At 45.0% G+C, this 20,213-nt stretch overlaps 2 protein-coding genes and 1 non-coding gene across 3 annotated transcripts in view; 1 reads left to right on the forward strand and 2 right to left on the reverse strand.

Moving 5' to 3' along the window:
• Positions 1-714: 714 nt before the first annotated feature.
• On the reverse strand, positions 715-19,153 carry PTCD3 (pentatricopeptide repeat domain 3; the record flags this gene model as incomplete). Its single annotated transcript, XM_061445184.1, has 24 exons — positions 715-932; positions 1,626-1,784; positions 2,065-2,106; positions 2,962-3,110; positions 4,178-4,263; positions 5,408-5,498; positions 5,588-5,666; positions 6,875-6,978; positions 7,484-7,512; positions 8,303-8,386; positions 9,020-9,070; positions 9,569-9,713; positions 10,385-10,467; positions 10,752-10,812; positions 10,908-10,995; positions 11,306-11,379; positions 12,072-12,205; positions 13,224-13,347; positions 14,265-14,369; positions 15,564-15,632; positions 16,180-16,225; positions 17,172-17,211; positions 18,006-18,052; positions 18,981-19,153. Coding segments are annotated over 24 exons (2,136 nt in total), but the record flags the coding sequence as incomplete, so codon positions are not given.
• LOC133265006 (small nucleolar RNA SNORD94) lies at positions 10,534-10,675 on the reverse strand. The gene has a single exon (XR_009741833.1). It is a non-coding gene; the product is annotated as a small nucleolar RNA SNORD94 (small nucleolar RNA).
• The window catches only part of POLR1A (RNA polymerase I subunit A), a 35,910-nt gene continuing 34,803 nt past the window's right edge, over positions 19,107-20,213 (forward strand). Inside the window, exon 1 of the mRNA XM_061466655.1 lies at positions 19,107-19,235. Within this exon, the coding sequence (XP_061322639.1) occupies positions 19,159-19,235 (77 nt within the window). The 5' untranslated portion in view covers positions 19,107-19,158. The remainder of the gene's footprint in view (positions 19,236-20,213) is intronic.

Raw genomic sequence — 20,213 nt, forward strand, 5'->3', positions numbered from 1 at the left:
TCAGCTATGGCTTGTTCTACCTCTAGCAGCTGTTGTTTCCTCAACTCATTCCTGACTTACCCTGATGCAGCACCGTGCTGTGAGCACCAGTTACCTCCAAGGCAGAGAACCAAACCCCAGTCCTGTCTGCCCAGCCACCTCAGTAGCTTTACTACTGTGCTCTGCATGAACTTCACTCACCCTCTCACAGAGCAGCAACACTTTGTAGTCAATCAACTGTTTGCTCAGGGATTACCAGGATGCAGCCAGCTTTCTGTCAGCCATTTATTACATGCAGTCTCCAGCTGTACAAATTGTAGTTTTAGCATCTTCCAACAGTCCAAAGCCTGTCCCAGAACACCCAGAAAGATGGGGAACAACACACAGGTGATGAGTATTGCATCTGCAGTGTTTACATACAGAGTAAACCTCGTATTTAAGTAGTTCAGTGAAGTTGGCTGGAAAGGAATTAAATCTGGCACAGGTTTAAGTCACAGGAGGCCCAAGAGAAGTGGCTCAAGCTGGCAATGTCTTGTATGTGCTGAGCAGCCTCAGGAAGTGCACTCCTTGCTGCAGCCCTCCCCTGCTTCAGCAGGTCATGACTGCTGGGAGCCAGCTCATGCAGGTAGGGGTGTGGAAGAAACTGTGCTGGTGTAGGGCACACTGTGTTTGAAGTCACCAAACAGGACACACTCCAGCTTGATCCAACAAGGACAGCGTCCTCTTGCAAAGCAGGTCCTGTACGGGAGAGCTCTAAAGTGCTCAGCAGTGCTGCAGCACCTCCCAAACACTTCCCCTCAGTCATTTCAGTTCTCACAGAAGACTCCTGGCATCCAGGCAGCGGCTGCTCCCAGTTTTCCAGTGAGGAAGGCAAGGACAGCTACTCACGGTCACTGTCACTATCGCTGTCGCTGTCACTGTCGCTGTCTGGCTGGATGCTCTCCAATGTCTTCCTGCATGTGTAAAACAGTTCAGTGATCAGTGACATCTTGTGACTTCCGCTTGAAAGGACAGATGTAAAACACAGGGTAAACCCCCTCCAAAAAGAACGTTATGGGCTGACACCTATTGTCCTCAAAGGACAGGTCTACCCAACATTTGGTGGAAGCACACTTTGGAAAAGCCACTTAAGTTACCCAGAAGTGATGGGTCAGCTTCTCAAGGATGCTGAACTTCCGTTTATTCATTCCCTTGGACCAGACCACTGGCTCCATACTGTGGTCCCTCAAGGCTAAAACCAGCAACTGAGCTTGGCTGCAGCAGCTTGCTGCAGTGATGAACAGTGATGCCTGGTGAGATGGACTGAAGATTAACCATGGCCCTCAGAACCTGTGAGCCATGTGCAGGCCCATCCTGTGCCCATTTCCTGCTTTTACTAGCCTGCAATCAGTATCTTTTAGGTGGCCAGACCCAGCTAGGAGAAGATTCTAGGAAAGAAAGGTGGAAGCAGATGTGAGTGGTGGATAACACTAACCATTCCTTCTAGGAGGGATGGACAGCGTGGAATCAAAAGCAGCGACCATTTTGGGAGTGTGAATCAACCAGAGTCCACGGACAAGCCAATTCTGTGCCACCTTTCCACAGGAATTACCCCTCCAACACCCTGCTATATCCCTTCAGCAGTAACATGAAGTACTTAAACTTACTTCTGCTTTTCAGAGAGCTCAAACTCCTTCTCCGTTTTGCTTTTAAGCTTTTGAGATGCAGGATGGCCCAGGGATGCTACCAGCTTTACCAGTTTAATCGCCTCATCTGCGTTATTGGTTTGTTTAGCACAGTTCCAGAACCCATCCAACACCTGATTACTGCAAAAGAAATGCAAAGAGTGTTCACAGGGTCCCAGGTGAAGTGTCCATTAATTTACAGCACCTCCTTTAGAGGGAAAGGAGGTGACAGATCCTCACATCACTCAACCAGCCCAATTCTGCTCCTGCAGGAATTTCACCTCAGTCTTCACCCTGTACCAACGTGGTGCACTTGGGAACAACCATCCCAGCAGAAAGCTTTTAACCCCAACTATGATATTCTATAATAGAAATGCAAGATCTCAGCCTCTACCTGAAGTCAGAACCTAAAAGTACTTACGTGGGAATCCTATTGATCTGCTGGAAACGCTCCATCATGTTCCTGTTCAAAAGAAACCAAAACAGTCACTAAAAAACCCTCACACACCACAAACCACAGGAAGAGACAGATACTGAATCTCCTGGGTAAGACAAGCCCCTGCTGAGACACAGGCAAGCTCAATGTCATGAAACAACCTTCCCCACAGATCTGAAACACACCCCATGCTGTGTTTTCACAGATGCGGTGTGTGCCAGCTACCAGCATTGATGGCTTTAACACAAAATATCTTAACTCTTAACATTAGTGTCAGAGAAAACAGCAAGTGTAGCTGATGGGAAGCTTAAAGTATGATGTATTTTTAGAAGGGTACTTGCCAAACCTTTGTTTCAAATGAATCAGTGCGAAGAGAACATCTGTGTTTAACAGAAAACAGCTCAGAACCTTCAACTGGAAGCTAGTTATTTCAACCAGCATTTCAAGTTGAGAGCAGGCAGGACAGCAAATTCTAGTTCTAAACGTATTCTCTTTATAGGTCTAATTAGGGTTCATTAAAGGTTTAATTAAACTCTAATTAATCTCTTGAGCAGTTTGAATTTCAAAGGGCTCTGGAAGTTATCAAATGGGAAGCTGCAGGCAGTCAGCAGTGCTTAATGAAGTGATAAACCCCACCTTGCCATAAGCAGCTGTGAGATGCTCTAAGCCAGCTGCTGCATTAACTTCTAACCCATTTCTAAGACAGACAACTGTAACCTGGTGCCAAGAATGAACAGTAAAGTTAAGGAACCCTCCTCACATTCCCAGCAGGATTTATCCCCTCCTTTTGCCTGCACCAGCATTCCAAGGCAATGGATTTTTGGGATTAAGCCTTGAGTTACAGGGTCAGCAACCAAACGCTCACAGCAGCCTCACACGTACCAAGCATCTTGGGTCCTGCCAGCCCTGGCAAACAGGAGAGCAATGCAGCCCAGCATGCTGCCTGTCCACTGTAACTGGACCCGCTCCCTCCCGCTCTGCTCGTGCACAGCTTTGATGTCTTCAGCACACTTGGCAAACGCCTGCTGGATCTGTGGAGAGATTGTGCCATTAATCCCAAACTCTCTAGAATTAACATCCCCCCTTCACTGCAATTCCTCCTACAGGTTTGTGGTTTAAATGTGTCCATTAACAAAGGTTATTCCTCACAAAAAAATGCTCACTTCTGCCAGCTCCAAGATGGCTTTGCAGGTACTTGAGAGCTCTGCAGTACATAGAAGCTTTTAACTCTCCTTAGGTTGAGGAGCCAGTTACTACAACATCTCTGGCAAAAATCCCTGAATTTCACAAGGATGTGGCTGTCTGGGCTGGACTGTTCTTCCAAACCCAGGTAAGGATGTGATCCTCTTCTGTGTTAATCCGAGGTTTTTCTGGAGGTTGAAGACAATTCAAAGGGCTTAGCAGGCCTGGATGGGCTCACATAGATCTGGAAATTTGGAATGGCATATGCACTGGAACTAAGACTGACAAGGAGGATAAATCAGCACTTAAATACAGTCTATATGCTGCACTAAGAAATGGGGAGAGCTCTACTCTTTTCGCAGAGTCTCTTTATTGGTTTTGGCTGGAATAGTGTTAATTTTCTTCACAGCAGTTAGTAGGGGGCTGTTTTGGACGTGCTGAAAACAGTGTTGATATACAGGGATGTTTTAGTTACTGCTGAACAGTGCTTCCACAGAGTATAGGCTGGGGGTGCACAAGGAACAGGGAGGGGACACAGCCAGGACAGCTGACCCCCACTGACCCAAGGGATATTCCACACCATATGGCATCACACTCAGCATATAAAGCTGGAGGAGGAAGAAGGAAGGGAGGGATGTTCACATCCATCTTCTTGAGTAACCGTTACATATGGAGCCCTGCTGTCCTGGGGATGGCTGAACTGCCTCCCTGCCCATGGGGAGTGGTGAATGAATCCCTTGTTCTGCTTTGCTTGCTCAGACAGTTTTGCTTCCCTCATCAAACTGTCTTTATCTCAACCCCGGAGTTTTTGCACTTGACCCTTCTGATTCTCCCCACCATCCCAATGGGGAGGAGGGAACAAGTGGCTGTGTGGTGCTTTGCTGTATATGGGGTTAAACCATGACAGCTTCCTTACCTCATCAGGGTGCTGCTCCCTGCTCATCAAAGACAAGAGCTCTTCCAACAGTTCTGGTCTCCTATTAAACCCCATCTGTTTTACATCTGTTAGAGAAAGGCAATAGTTGGTATGCATGGCTGGTACCTCTGCTCCCAACTCCAGGTATTAAGGTCAGTGTAATGAATGCCATCTTATAAAGCATTTTCTGTGACTGAGCAGGCCTTGTATTAGTTCCCTTTCCCCTCATTATCATGCCCTGAAGGTCCTGTGCACCCAGTACATGAACTAAAGGGATTTCTTCTGCCAGCCTGCAGATTCCTGGGTGCCAGGCTGACTGTTCCCCTTGCTAACAGCCTTCAAGGTGCCCAGCACCCAGCCAACCCAATGCTGGTGATGACCACGGCACAGAACAGGGAAGGTAACAGCACACAGAGCACTGTCAGTAACATCAAGCAGTTACAGGTCCTAAGTGGGAACATGGACCTGAACTGCTGCTGGATAGTGAGACCCATGACTCTCAGTGGTCAGAGACATCTCCACCATTGTCTGCTTCCTCTGAAGACCAAGTGGTGACTTGTATTCTTTTATAGAGCAAACCAAATACTGAGACTTGACCCCATCTGCAGAGGGTCCAGATGATTAGAAACCTTAAGCTAAGCAGTGTTATAAAATTCTGCTACTTAGATAAAATTGTATTACACTAATTCTGCCTATAGAAATCCCATGCTATTCTGCTTATCAATTCTATGCTAATCATAAAATCCTGTTAAGAAAATAAAGCTTTAATTCTAACTACAAATCGGTGCTGTCATCATTCTGCCCAGGATCCCTAAAGAAACCCGTCTGTCCCCTCTGGGTGACAATAAAGTACCTTCTGGGTGCTAAAGCCTGTATCTGCATTCTTGTCTCCTCTTCTTAAGGGGTAAAGAACAGATAAGTAGTTTAAATGAGTTAACCATGGGCTGCTGGTTAAGGTGCTGCTCTCTGGTAAGCACTGTTTTCCAAGACATTGACATTTAACTATGACACAGCCACACTGGTAGTCTATGCAGGCCCAAACATGGGTTCTGCCTTTCTCTACCACAATAGCCCCATCACTGCACTAAGAAATAACATCCCTCATGCCAAAGCACCCAACTGTGGCTATTCTGAGCAGTAGGAAGTCCTCCAGCTACCTCCTACTTGGGGATAAAAGCTCCTGATTTCTAGCAGGCAAGCAGCCTCCATAGCCATGTGGTTATCACTAACCTTCCCAGACTGAAGGGATCCTTTCCAAGTAGTTGGCTGCATCCAGGGCTTGAAGGAGTTCCAATATGTTTTTAGGACTTGGATAGAAGAGCTGGTGAAGCAAGCGAGTTGTTTCAGTAAGCTGTAACTGTTCCACCTCTCCACACCAAAGCTCTGAAACTTACCCTAGCACACACTTACTGAACAGGACATTTCTTTGTACCACTTCAATACGACATCAATTTGTTCCATCATGCACAACAAGGAGAAGAATTTTGACCTAGAGGAGGGGAGAAACATTCCAATTCATTTAGGATTAGCTCAACTAAACCATACAGAAGCACCAGCAAATGATGGTGTTCTGCTCAGATTTGTATGTGGATCAGGGAGACCTCACTGTATCACCGCAATGCTCCATACAGTTAAATAAGCATAGCATTTTTATGAGAGAACACTGACACTAGGCAGCTGGCAGAATTAACCAGAAGTTAGAGCACTGCATTTAAAAATCTCAAAAGAATGCAATCTCCCTGCATGATGCCAGGTTTGAAGTACCTGAATCTATGTCAAATACAGCCTCTAGTTAAGAGCCGCTTGAAGAAGTGAACTAAATTAACCTTGTTACTTGTACAGGTTCACAATGCACACCTGGGACCCTGACCCAACGCACTGGCTAGGAAAAATGTCCCTACACCAAGAAATTAAATTTCCCTTGGTTTACTTGAAGGCTAAATAAGGTGCAATTGTCTGAATCATCCACCTCTGAAACTGCATCTTGCTTGGATGATAATTTTCACAAATTTCAAGGCCAGGTTGGACACAGGGGCTTGGAGCAAGCTGCTCTAGTGGAAGATGTCCCTGCCTGTGGCAGGGGTTTGGAACTGGGTGAGCTTTAAGGTCCCTTCCAACCCAAACCATTCTGTGATTCTTATGATGATTCTATCAATTTACAGGAGCATCTCTGGCTCCAATGCCTTAACAGGCTTCTCTTCAAATCAGTATGCTCCACTTACTTACTTATGTTCAGTGACTGCAGCACTTAATGACGTTGGTGGAGATACTTTAGATGCCATGATTTCAGCATCAAATTGTGGAACTACATGGGAATTTCATGCCTAAATACACCTGCTGTGCTGCAACTTCTCTCAACACCACCATGCAGAGAGCTAGGTCTGACCCGCACACTGTTTTGGTGTTACCTCCTAAGCTGCCATCTTAAGTGGACAACAGGACTGAAGAAAACACAACTGGTTGGTATACTTGTTGGGTATTAAGCTAAACTGACACTTCAAGACAATTCAGTTTGGGCAAGGCCACAAACTGAAGATAAACCCTAAGCTATCACTGTTCTTAGAGGGACCTAATTCCCAAACTGTGCATACAATAACCAGTGTTCACCAAAGCACCCTCTGCAATGTTTAAATCCTGGTTTGTATTCAAACTGATACCACTACACGAGACTCTCAATATCAGCTGCACTTCACTCACCAGTAGGTATTTAAGTGATCCATACTCAAGAATTTCCAGTTGTCTCCCTTCTCCATGGCCTTATTTAACCGGTAGGCAAGCTTGATGTCCTTAAGATCACAGCACTGTAATGAGATGAGTTTGATTTTGGTTCCAAATCCAATACCCAATACATCCCTCTGAGACTCACGGAGTATGAAGAGTAATGAGCTGATGGCAAGCATTTCTAATAGGATGAATTCAATGACTGCGCAGGAATTCCATTTAAATGAGACAAATGTGTGGCTCTCCCAGTGGGTGAGAGCTTTCTGACCTAAACTGACACCTTTGGGTGCTGAGACTGTCCAACTGCTGCAGTGTCACTAGAAACAGGAGGTAGGGCACAGTGGACAGAGACTTATGTAGCCACTGCCAGCAACAGACGCCTCTCACAGGCATGCAGGTTACCAGCGCAGCAGGTATCAAGCAAACAACTGCAGAATCATAGAGGTTAAGTTACAGGAGGTGATGAGCACAGGTGAAAAAGGGAGATACTGAGAGCTAAATCTTGTATGACAGACTGGAAAACTCCCAGGCAAGTCTTAGCTGGAGGGCTCAAAGGAATTCTGACTGCAGGGACAAGGCACTTACCGCTTGCATTGCAGTGATAAAAAAGTTGGCTGAAAGGAAGAAAATGGAATGTGTGAGCTTCAAACTTTGAATGACACAAACAGCAGCGCATTAACCCAGCCTCCCACAGGACAGGCAAAACATGTTCACTTAGAAAGCTGAATCTGTAGCTCTGCTTGGTGAAGACTTTATATGTAGAGACTCTGGTGTGGCCTGAGTTTTGCTAGCCAGTGTTGTGAGGCAGCTGTACTGCCATGCCTTTGGAGACGGATTTAAGCAGATGGTCTGCTTGACTTTAGGTTTACAAAAGCTACACCCTCTTGTTTGCTGCAAGACAGCATTATATGCCTAATATACAGACTACAAAAAAGGCAGCCACATCACTGACCTTCTCCATTTCCTCCAGCGGAAGAGAGCATGTGCTGCTCATGGCAGGTTACCCACGTCTCTAGAACATCCCAGAGCTGCCCCAGAATGTACAACTGCCCCCTGAAAATGTCTCTTTCCCATTTCATGACACTTTGGTTTCTGTCAGTGACATTTTAAAGCAGCACAGAGACTGATGCTGCTTGAGGGAGGCAAAGAAAGCTACAGTGGGAGGAAGGACAGAAACTATCCTGCTCAGTATCTCATTCCTTTCATGTGATGAGTCTTGGATAGGAAACAAGAACACTGGATGTTATCAGTGACTGAAGCAATGGCTGGCTGTGGGTATCAAAATGGGGGCAATTTACTTAAAGCCATTAGGTACAATACACCTCCCTTTCCCTTGCGAGATGTAATAATTAACTTAATCCAAGCTTAATCAATGCAGACAGCGAGATATATTGAAGTCCCTACCATCATCAGGGTCCTCGGCAGTGAAGCTCCTGTTTTCAACATCATCTAGCACCTCAGAGATGATACCTGATGGGTGAAGTTCAACTGTGGGACAAAAGACACAAGCAACATCACATCTCAGTTGTGCCAGACACTTCATTAATGAAGAGCATCAGCCTGCAAATGCAATATGGAAATAGAAACAAGCACCATCACTTCAAACAAGTGTCATGATTCTCATGGTGCTCCATATTAGCTGCAATTTTATTTGCTCCAAAATTTGCTCTACTATTGCTAGATTTCCACAGCATAATAGGGCATCAAAGCGTATGTGTTGTAGTAAGATCCAGCCTCCTCAGAGACAAAATAGCATCTGTAGCTTTAGCAATTTGTGGCCACAAAAGGAAACAGGCTCTTTCCAGCGCTGTCTAAGGCTAAACAGAAGGACTCTTCCCTCCCTGTAAGGTTATAAAATCATCAAATCATAGAACAGTTTAGGTTGGAAGGGACCTTCAAAGTTCATCAAGTTCAAACCCCCTCCAATGAGCAGCATTACGACCCTCTATAGGTTCTTCTTCACCCAAGTAGAATCAGACTGCATGTGTAACACTGGGATTGCACAGACTGGAAGCTGTCTTTTCACCTATGAATCAACTGCCTTCACCCATCACATTTGGAAAGCATTTAAAGCAGATGTGTAACAGGACATGTTCATGAACTAGTTGAAAATGCACGTACCGCCTCTATAAAACATGAAGAGAAGATGCTCATAGGTCGCAAGGCTAGGCTCTGGAAAGCAAAAACACTCAAGTTACTTCAACATTCTTGGCTAAGCTTTGTGCCTAAGCAGCATGCATAAATTTACTGTAATTTCTACAGTACTACAATAAGGACCCAGTTGATGAAGAGCCTATGGGCCAGAACACACCTTAAGTAGCTAGAAGTAAAAATGTCATGATAAACATGCTCCTAACCACAGCACCAAAATGCTTCATTATTTGACCTAAGGGGCTAAGTGCACCCACTGTATTGCAATTACTAATTGACAAGGACTGAAGATGATGGTTCAGTTTGAAATCCACAGGCACTGGCTTGCTGAGTGGCCACAGCTTAGTACTTATCTTTATTTCTCAGTTCTCTTGCACAAGGAAACAAACAGTGAAGTTGAGAACACAGGGAGAAATGCTTTTTCCACACTTCCTCCCTCCAACTAGGAATCACTGTAACTCTTAAATCAACTATTCTGGAGGTGGCATTGGAATGTAATAACCACCCTCATTTTCTTACCTATATCAAGTGCTTCCATTTCCTTTATTACCAATAACGACATACTTCTGCCTACACCACCACATCTTCTCAGGGTCTTCAGTACAGCATTAAAAGTTAGCAGATTTGGTTGCACTTCCTGTTGAGCCATGTGATTCAGGAAGTCCTTAAAGAAGAATCCCCAAATCCTTAGTGTTTTGCATGCTACAGATCACATTCAGGTGTCATCTAGGTATACACGCATTTCCTCAAGCTAGTGCTTCTCACTCCCTTCAAGTGAATGACTCCACTTGATCACTTATTAAGGAAATACCATCTAATTTTTAATTAATTTAACCAAAAATCAAGACTATAAAATCACATCAGATCAGACCTTGGAGATTTGTGTCTCATCAAGGAAATTCTTAAACTTACAATTTTTCCTTACTGATGTTATGTCATTAAAACTGGAGCCTCTCATGTTACCCCTCAAAATTCCATTTCCATCCCAACCAGCATGAATTACAATTCCAAGAGGTTTTATCTAAAATGGTTTATTTGGTTTTATTTCCCAGCATGATTTCCCCATTGCTTTCTGTCCAGGCAGTTCTTGAATCAGGTTATGTTCTCACAAGGCAAACCATTCTTCAAGGGCAAGGTTGGACTTTGTACATTTTCCACTCCTCAATAGCTACCTCCTATGTTTAAACCAGTGGACTTCATTCACAGCAGATTATCAGTATCTTTGTACAAAGCTCTTGTTTTTAGTATTCTAACAACTGCAAAATTCTACTGATACAGCAGACCCAGTCCCTACACTCTTACCCCCTTCCCCTCTCTTTTGCTCTACTGCCTTACCTTGGCTAACTCCCATCTTTCCAAGAACCTGTCCTTCAGATGTGGGACTGCTGAAATCAGTGCGTTGAAGGTGTGCACATCAGCTGGAAAATGTAAGATGATTCATTTTAACTGACAATTATATTCTACAGGGAACAGTTGGTGCTGACATGGCTCAGTTTTTGGCGAAGTCTCATGCAAACCTGGTTCCAGAGAGCCAGCCACATGCCAGCTGCACCGGAACAAACAGCTTGCATTCAGCTCCCATGATCCAGCTGAGGTCCGTACCCCTGCGCCAATCATCACTGCCATGAAGCAAATACTCATGTACCCACCAATGGGTTCCTGTTACTTAGAAGACTACAAAGTAAAACCAAGAGACACTTACCCTTGTGTCTTTCATTCAGCAAGTCTATGTACATGTCATAAGCTTTAACAAAGGCCCCATGCTGCAAAAAAACAACAACAAAAATAAGAGTCTCTGTGACTGTGTGAGATTGCACAAGCTGAAAAAAGCCCTCCCACCACTGAAGGGTAACTTTACCTTCACCATCCCACGGATCATTGCGCAATAGGAGTGTGCATTCCTCTCTGGCATTATCTTGAATATCCTTTCAGCATTGTTGTTCTCCCTAGAATCAATGAACAAGCTGAATGCTAAAGAATTCAACAGAAGATACCTTTAAGAAAAAGATTCAGCATGCAGAATACAAAGGAATGGGCTGTACACCCAAGGGCTCACATTCAAATATATTACTTGTGATACTTTGAGCTATTCTACAATCACTTATTCAATCTCCATCAATACTTTAAAAGGTTAGAGATGTATATAGTAAGTAATATCTGCCAGTATGGGCTGCCAAAATGTCTTGGAAGTCTGTTTTATAACAACACATGTGCACAAACCACTGAATATGGGAATACTGGCATTATTTTCTATACCTCCATCTAGGGCCAGATGACTGTAAACCTCTTTGGAATTGTCTCTTTGGAGCCTTCTGTTCTGAAGCATTCACCTGGAGAGATTTTGGCAGAAATAAGTTTCTCAGAGGTCAAAGTTACGATTCAACATCAAATGTCATGATTTGGGACCAACACAGATGTTAAGCCACAATTTCTATGCTGCTAAAGCTTGGTTTTACTGGGTTATATTGAAATATTTTCTATTCTAATTCTCAGGAAGCAATAACTAGATTAATATTTATGTTATTAAACATAATAAAAGGTAAATTATTTGTGGAGTTGTTAGGAATCACTAGACTACAGCAAATACTCTGCAACACTCTTTCTTCCGCAACAGTCTTCCCAGGGACATATTGTGCAATACATCTACTATGGTACCGTGACCTGATGCTTTTAAGACTACACCAGGAGCCCTAAACTTCACTGAAACCTAGTTAATATGGCTCAGACTGGAAGAAAATTAACTTGTGATCTGCACTAGAGATCTTCTTTGCAGGCAACTATAAAAACAAGTTCAGCAGGACTAAGCCAAGACAGGGTTCCAGTTACTAAGTTCAGCTTTATTTGCTACTACGTCAAACACTGGATTTTTATAATTGCTCTATCTCTTGAGAATGTTGACTGCATCTGATCCACCCCATCTCCCACGCAGGTAATCACAGGACAAAAATCCTGACATCACCTTGATACACTCCCATTATGTATGAAAGAAATAAAGAACTAGAGATCAACAGGTTTTTTATACCGCTGGTTCTTCCAAATCCTCTTTTACTTCTTCCTTTTTTGTTTCTCCCTCTTTTTCCTGTGTAGATTCCCCATCTCCATAGAAGCATAACAAATCTAAAAGGCTGTTTGTGGTCTCCAGAGATACAGAAGTACCTGTAGAAAATGAGGAGCAAACAGTCACAGAGAAAGTAAAGAACAAACCATTCTACAGCTGTACCAGAAAACTTCTGAACACCCAGTTACACCACTTTGCTCTCTTTCAACACAAAGGCACTGCCTAGCAAGTGTAACACCAGTTCTTCTGCAAACTCATTCACAGCAGAGGATAACACTGAACTACAGTTATCTGAAGAGTAGTTTTCCTGACCAAGTAGAAGAGGGAAGTGGCAGCTGAAATTGTGAAGCAGCATATATCCAGAGCATCTGAAATTTCCAGTGCTTTTCAGAACTACTCCTAGGATACACCCTGCTGTGAAAACCACTTCATGTGTTTCACTATCCTATGAAACAGATTTAAAACCAACCAAAACAAAGACCTATTTGATTGAATCGTCTCCTTTCCACCTTTTAGTGGATATGAGGTCTCCTTCCCAGTAAGCCTTCCTCCTTCAGAGGCTTGTGGCAGTTACAGTTTTCTATTGCCTTCTCCTCATTCACCATAACAGGAATAGGGTCTAAATTAAGTAAGAACTAAGACTCATTTACTGAGGGCAGGTCCACAAAAGGAACACTCAGCTGATATGCTGCACCAGTCCAGCACAGCAGCAAAGTGCTCAGCACAGATGCAGCTTACACCAACCAACAGGCTACTGCAAAAGGGCACTTGAAGGCTGAATGATACCACTCAATCACAGAACATCTGCCCATAACAGGCCCTGCTCTGCTACATCACAGTTCTTTTACTTTGGAAGAGAAGGATGAAACTCCACACCATATCATCTGTTTCTTGATCAGAGATCAATTGTTCTCCTTATCATCAAAATGACATGTCAGACATGCAGTAGATAAGGAGGGCCCAGTGATTCTGGAGAACTACTTCACCAGATGAGTTGGTTGTGAGGGGCAGCAATGTAGTCATGGGACTGTCTCCATAGCCTGCGCCAGCTACTAAGGTATTTTGGGTACAGTTGAAGTAGAACTCCACCACAGAATGTGGCAGTTGAACACATACCTGCTTGTACAAGTTGATCAAACAGGTCCACAGATTCCTTCACCCTTCTGAGGTGGATACGCTCTTTTAGAGCTTCCTCACTCACTCCTTCAATCTGAGGCGTCAGAATCTCAGGCATAAAGCACTGAAAGCAAACAGTGCAAGTCAGACAAGAGCTCAAACCTTCTCTAAATCACTGCTAAAGTAACTAATCAAATACAGAACCACAGAGTGGTTTAGGATGGAAAGACATTAGAGATCATCTAGTTCCAACCCCCTGCCATGGACAGGGACACCTTCCACTTCCCTGGTTGCTCAAAGGTCTTACTCCTGTTCAATACCCTTCTCTTCACCCAAGACTGCTTTCATAGTCTCTCAACCCTCTTAGCCCAACAACAGCAGCCCTTTTGGCGATGAAAGAGCACACACACCCTGATCTCTCACCTTCATGCTAGTAAGTCAACATAAAAATCACAGAATGGTTTGGGCTGGAAAGGTCCTTAAGATCATCCAGTTCCAACTCCCTGCCATGGGCAGGGACACCTCACATTAGACCATGTTGCCCAAGGCTCTGTACAACCTGGCCTTGAACACTGCCAGGGATGGAGCATTCACAACTTCCCTGGGGAACCCATTCCAGTGCCTCATCACCCTCACAGTAAAGAACTTCTTCCTTATACCTAACCTGGACTTCCCCTGTTTAAACTTGAACCCATCACCCCTTGTCCTATTGATACATTCCCTGATGAAGAGTCGCTCTCAGGCAGCCTCAAACGCCCTCTTCAGATTCTGGAAGGCTGCGCTGAGGTCTCCACACAGCTTCTCTTCTCTGAACATCTAAACATTTCTTTTCTTACTTTTATCTAAAGAACCTGATATGAGACTGAATTCCTAAGGAAAAACGTTCATTTCAGAAACGTAATGGAAATACAGTAATGCCTTCACAGCTGTCTGCAAAACAGCTGACAAAATAATCCTTTTAATGTTAGTTCTGGACCAGACAGTTGATTTCACTACCTGACAAAGCACAGACACAATGAAAATTAAAATCCAAATGCTTACTGTTACGTCGGGATGTACAGTAATCTTGTCAAAATACTGAGGAAACTGCTTCACAATGAATTTTGCAGCATTTTTCCCAGACTCCTTCGACAATGCAAACAGCCGCTGCACAGGAATGAGAGAGAACAAGAGAAGAAATAAGTCATTAAAACATCTTCCATAACACTGAGCATTCTCACAGAATCAAAACTGAATTCCTGTTTTATTTTCAACTCTTAGTAAAAACATAGGCACAAAACAATGTTCCAGAGAAGCATTCTGGTATTTATGCCAATATAAGAATGTCCGTTCTTTAATGAGACTGTCATTTCCTTCCTTCTTACTTAGTCAAGATACAGAGTTCTGTACCAGGCATGTGAAATGCTGCACTGCTGCCTCAAGCTGAAAAGCTCTCTTTTTAGAGTTACGGCACTTGGATATTTCTCTCCTTGGCTTTAATTTCCAAGGGCACAATCTGATTCCCATTTACCTCCTCTCCTCAAGTTCTAAATCCTGTTTCTTTTCAAACTCTTCACATTTGATTGCTGCCTTCTGTCTCTTCAACGGCTTCACCTCTGATATGCAGAACTGAAGCCCTCTGGTAGCCACATCATTGATTTGCAATGATGTACCTCAGCTCCCAGTCTTCTCTCATTACACTTAAATTAACATCACATTCCTTCTTGCCCTCATTTCCAGTTCTGCTTTCTCCCACCTCGGCTTCATGCTCTTTAATCTTAGGCAAAGGTAACATCAGGGAGAGACTTTCCCTTCTTCTCTATTATCATCTTAACACTTCTATTTGCATAAGCCTAAGTTAACAAATAGCTGTGCTCTGTGATACAACTAAAATTCCTGGGGCTTGGCTAGGACAGTAAACTAGTAGTATGTAGTCTATGTAGTAACACACACAAACACACACACACACAGGTGATCTTATCTGCTTGAAGTCATACATTTAATTTAACTGTAAGCACAAAATCTCAGCTCTTGGAACACCACAAATTCATAGTCTGTAAACACAGTTTTAATGCCTCACCTACAGAATTACTCTTCTCAGAACATGGAGAAACAGAACTCAGCAAGTAAGCCACTAACCTGCAGGAATGTTAACAGAGTTGTATCAACTGGAAGGTCCCTGCATGGGCAGGAAGAGAGCACTTTGTGTGTACAGGGTGGATTTCTTTAGCATGCAGAGAAATGCTCCTGTCATTATGCATTCACAAATACACAGAGGAGAAAAGAAATCTGATGGCTTTTGTTTTGTAACTGCGGAAGCCCAAGGGGGTTGCTATCAAAGATATGAAAGGAAATACTTACAAAATGGGCTGCATTTTTTGGCATAAAGTAAGGGTCATCTGGGAACATATAATGAGCAGCAGTAGGATCCTGTAGAAAGTAAAACCCAAGGATTGAAATGTTCAGTTATGTACACATTGACACTGTGGGAATATCATACTGCCTCATGGAATTCAAGACATAATCACCACCTGATGCCTACTTTACAAAAGTTCTCTAGTTCAAAAGGGTTTAGCCTGTTTGGAAAGAGCTTAAAAAATATTGCCATTATACACACACACACACAAGCTAACACAGTGACAGCAGTTTGCTCTTTGCAAGGCTTGCTTTCTGGACTGAGACTGGGAAGAGGCAATCTGGGTTGGCAACTGAACTGGTAAAGGAACTTGCTCCTGATGTTAGCAAACGCCTTATTGAAGTATTACAGCTTTCACTGGGACCTGCAGCTCTCTTAGCACTAAAATGAGGCTTTAAGGACACAGCAAAATGTGCTGAGCAAGTGAAACCCTGTAAAACATGGATGTTAAAGTCCCATCTTTCATTTATGGACAAAGCAGAAGTAAGAGCCCCCAGAGTGCAAGGCTGTCACTTGAGATGGACAAATTGACCTATTTCCATGATCAAGGGAACTACTTACCCTTTTCACAGTAGAAGCCAACGTTTGAAGAACTGCCAGTTTGTCCCTAAACATAAAGGAGCTTCAATTAATATTCAGTTGCAGACTTTGAACGTTATGCATTACACTCTATGTAGAGCAAGCACATTATCCTATTTTCAATTCTGGGAAATAGGTTTTTGCTGCACTTAGAAAAGATCACTTTTTGCAAAAGGAGGAAAAACTCAGCTACTAAAACGGTCTCAGTTCTGGAAAAAAACACAAAAAAGACTTTGAGGAAAACCAGAAAAGCATGTGTGTTTCCTGTTACCACTCCTGCCCTTATACATGATTGAAAAAAGGAACACTGGGAAGGAACACAGAATTCCCTGAAATGCTCTTCTCAGAGCTCCTCATCTCTAAGAGATGGATACAACTCCCTCTCCAAGACATGTCTTGGGAAGAAAATAAAACCCAACCAACCAAACCTAGATTTTGCAGGACTCCTTAAGACTTTGCTCATTTTTAAAGCAAAGGCAAGGCCAGTGAGAGCATTTAGGTGAAGGTGGTCTTATTTTAGGTTGACATACAGGCACCATTTGGTTATAAACTTAGTTTTTGCTGCAGTCATGCAAGTTCACCTTAAGTGCTTTTGTTCTAGCTTTTGCTCAGATGCATCATTTCTAAAGTGGATTTATTCAGGCAGCTATCAACAGTCAAGTTTATTTTGCTGAAACACACCCACATGTTGACAGTCAAACTAAGCTGATTTTACAGATTTCTATTAGATGTGATCTTTTACAAGGGAACAGAACTATGCTTAAAAATACAGTCCTTATAACTGTTTTTAAAACAAGATCAGGAATGGAGTGCACTGGAATATTCCCAGAGCTCCCAGTCAGCAGGGAGAGACACATTAAACCCAAGAACACAGCAGCTGAATCTTCATGTTCAACTTTGGCGGACAGACTACATTTAGCTGTCTAACAATGACCTTCTTCTAGGTCAAGAGAATTCCAGCAGTAAACACTCACCAGGTTTTCCTTCGGGGGAGCACTATTTCTTCTTGTGCAACTATGAAAAACAATATTAAAATACTTATTATACAAACAGATGCCCCAAAATATCATGAAAAGCAATTTAAGCTGATACAGCTCAAAGCACTAAGCAAAGAATTTGAAGCCACAGTTTAATGTAAGCCACAATTCACTGCAATGGTAGTAGAAAAGCTGTCTGAATAGCTCAGTAAAATGCCTTTTTGAGTTTCTGCTCCAGCTGCTCAGTTCCTTTCACCCCAAGATCAATTTTCCCAGGTTTTCCCAAAGAGAAATAAAGAAAGACAACAAAACCACAATGAATAAGTCAAAGGTTGTTGGTAAAGCATCTTAGCAAATGCATTCAGAGGAACATGTGGAACCTCCTGATTACAACCCCCAGAACCAGTGCCTCTGTGTTGATACTTCCACAAGCTGCTAGTGAGTGGCAGAAACTTGTTCACACCTGCGGCGTGGCTCTGAGCATCCCAGCTCACTCTGCTCACAAAACTCAGAGTAGAAATATGGGAAGGAATACAAAGAAGCAAGATCATGAAGAAAAGTGTCAGGATCAAGGTGGAAAAACCCTTTTTTATTTTTATGGTTTATTCCATTTCAAAGGGCAACTGGATAACTCATGGAAGTGGACAACTCGGTTCATGCTCCCAGAGCAAAGAACTCAAGTTAACGCAAGTTAAGCCAGAAAATCTCTCCACAATGAAGACACAGGAAAGAAAATCCATGAAGGGGAAAGAGGACATTCCATTCACAACTTATCTCCAGACACACTGTGTTAAAAGAACATGCAAGAAACTACTAATTAAGACATCATACCTTCTGCATTGTCTGCAGTCTTCCCAAGAGCTGTACTGCTAGAACACCTAGAAATGAAGCAGAATCTCTAGGTATTCCTGTACATCACAAAAACCTATGATGAGGTATAATTTTACATGTTATATTTTGCCTGCAGAGTACCCAGTGGAGTGGGACCTTTTTGCTTGAAGCACACAATGAAAGCAACCTCCCCTCTTCACCTGCTTTTTCATACAATCACAGACTCAAGTAGAATAGAAAAGACCTTTAAGATGATCAAGTCCAACCGTTACCCCAGTACTGTCAAGGCCACCGCTAACCCATGTCACTGAGGGCCTCATCTACACAGCTTTTGAACACACTTGTGCTCCAGGCCCTGCACCAGCTCCACTGCCCTTCTCTGGCCCCACTCCGGCACCGAGATGTCTCTCCTGTAGAGGAGCCCATAACTGAACACAGGATTCGAGGCGCGGCCTCACCAGTGCCCAGTACAGAGGGATGACCACTGCCCTAGCCCCGCTGCCACACTGGTGCCGACACAGGCCACGACGCTGTTTGCTTCTTGGCTGCCTGGGTACAAGCTACTCACGTTCAGCTTCGTCAATCAGTGAGATTCAGCTCCAGGCAGCATTTAACCGCTCAAAATCACTCCCGGAGCGGCTCCAAGCAGCTGAGCCCACCAAAAGGAGGGGAAAGCCCTGAAGAGAGACTCCCCCTAAGGCCACGCCATGACACCAAGGCCACGCAGCCACAAGCCTCAGCCACCACCGCGCATGCGCAGTCTTTCGCGCCTCACCTCCCCGATCTACCACCCCTCCTCCGTTGATGCCCGCACGGTGTCCCCGCCGCCCTGCCCTTCCCTTCCCTCCGCTGCGGGACCCTTACCGGTAGCACTCTCTCCTCCAACCCAGCACGCAGCCCCGCCGGCTCAGCGATAACACTCGCTGCCAGGAACTAAACCCCACCGGCCGGGCCGCCATGCCTGCACTCCCGCACTGCCCTCTGGGAAGCTGGGCGGTACCATTGCCGCAGTGCCGGGGAGAGGCCTCCCCTCCGCGACATTGGTAGCGCCCGGCCTCGCTTGCCCCTGCCCGCCGGGACCGCGTGGTTCCTCCTGTGGCGTCTGCCTGCAGATAGGGACGAAGTGTCGGCCGGGAGGACTCGTTTGTTCACCATGAGGCAGCCGAAAGTGGTGCCGTGGCGGCGGCTGGTCGGGGTCTCCTTCGGGATGTATACGGCCGAGGAGATCAGGTGAGGAACACGGCAGGCGCTGCGTTGTCCGCGGTCCCCGCCCTGGGTGCCGCTGAGGACTACAACTCCCGGCGTGCCATGCGGCGGAGCGCGGGGAGGCTCAGCGGGCTGAAGGCGCACGGCCTGTTGGGATGTGTAGTCCGGCTGTGCCCTGGCCATCTAGGATGGCGGCAAGGGGGGTGTATGGTTTCTGGTGGGGGGCTGAGGAAGCGGGTCTGTGAGGAGACAAGGCGGCCTGTCTCCCTCTCTCAGCAGAGCTCCTCGCTGACAGTGAAGTCGAGGGGAGTGTGGCCACTTAAAATCGTAGAATCGACTAGGTTGGAAAAGACCTTTACGTTCGTCAAGTCCAACCGTCACCCCAGTACTGCCAAGGCCACCACTCATCCGTGTCACTCAGGGTCTGGTCTGCAGTTTTTGTACACTTCCAGGGACGGCGATTCCACCACTGCCCTTTAATCCTGCAGCCTGATCCAATGCCTGAGCACCCTCTCTGTTCCTAATGTCCAATCTAAACCTCCCCTGGCACAGCCTGGGGCCGTTTTCTCTTGTCCCATCCCTTGTTCCTTGGGAGCAGAGCCCAGCCCCTCCTGGCTCCATCGTCCTGTCAGGCACTTGTAGGAAGCCATCAGGTCCCCCCCCGAGCCTTCTCTTCTCCAGAGTGAACCCCCCAGGTCCCTCAGCCGTTCCCCATCACACTTGTGCTCCAGGCCCTGCACCAGCTCCGTGCCCTTCTCTGGCCCCGCTCCAGCACCTCAAGGTCTCTCTTGTAGTGAGGGGCCCAGAGCTGAACACAGGATTCGAGGTGCGGCCTCACCAGTGCCCAGTACAGGAGGACGATCACTTTCCAAATCTGGAAGGAGAAGCAGAAGCGCTTCCATGTGCTCCTAGGGCAGAGGCTGTGAGGTGCAGCATAAGCTCACTTCATGAGGGCAAGGGCTGTGCTGCTCCTGGGGGGTCTCCCCTTAGGGGATGTGTTGA

The sequence above is a fragment of the Pezoporus flaviventris genome, unplaced genomic scaffold (assembly GCF_033815535.1).
Source record: "Pezoporus flaviventris isolate CSIRO_AGI_PZ_B2104156 unplaced genomic scaffold, CSIRO_AGI_Pfla_v1 ptg000002l, whole genome shotgun sequence".
Lineage (NCBI taxonomy): Eukaryota > Metazoa > Chordata > Aves > Psittaciformes > Psittacidae > Pezoporus > Pezoporus flaviventris.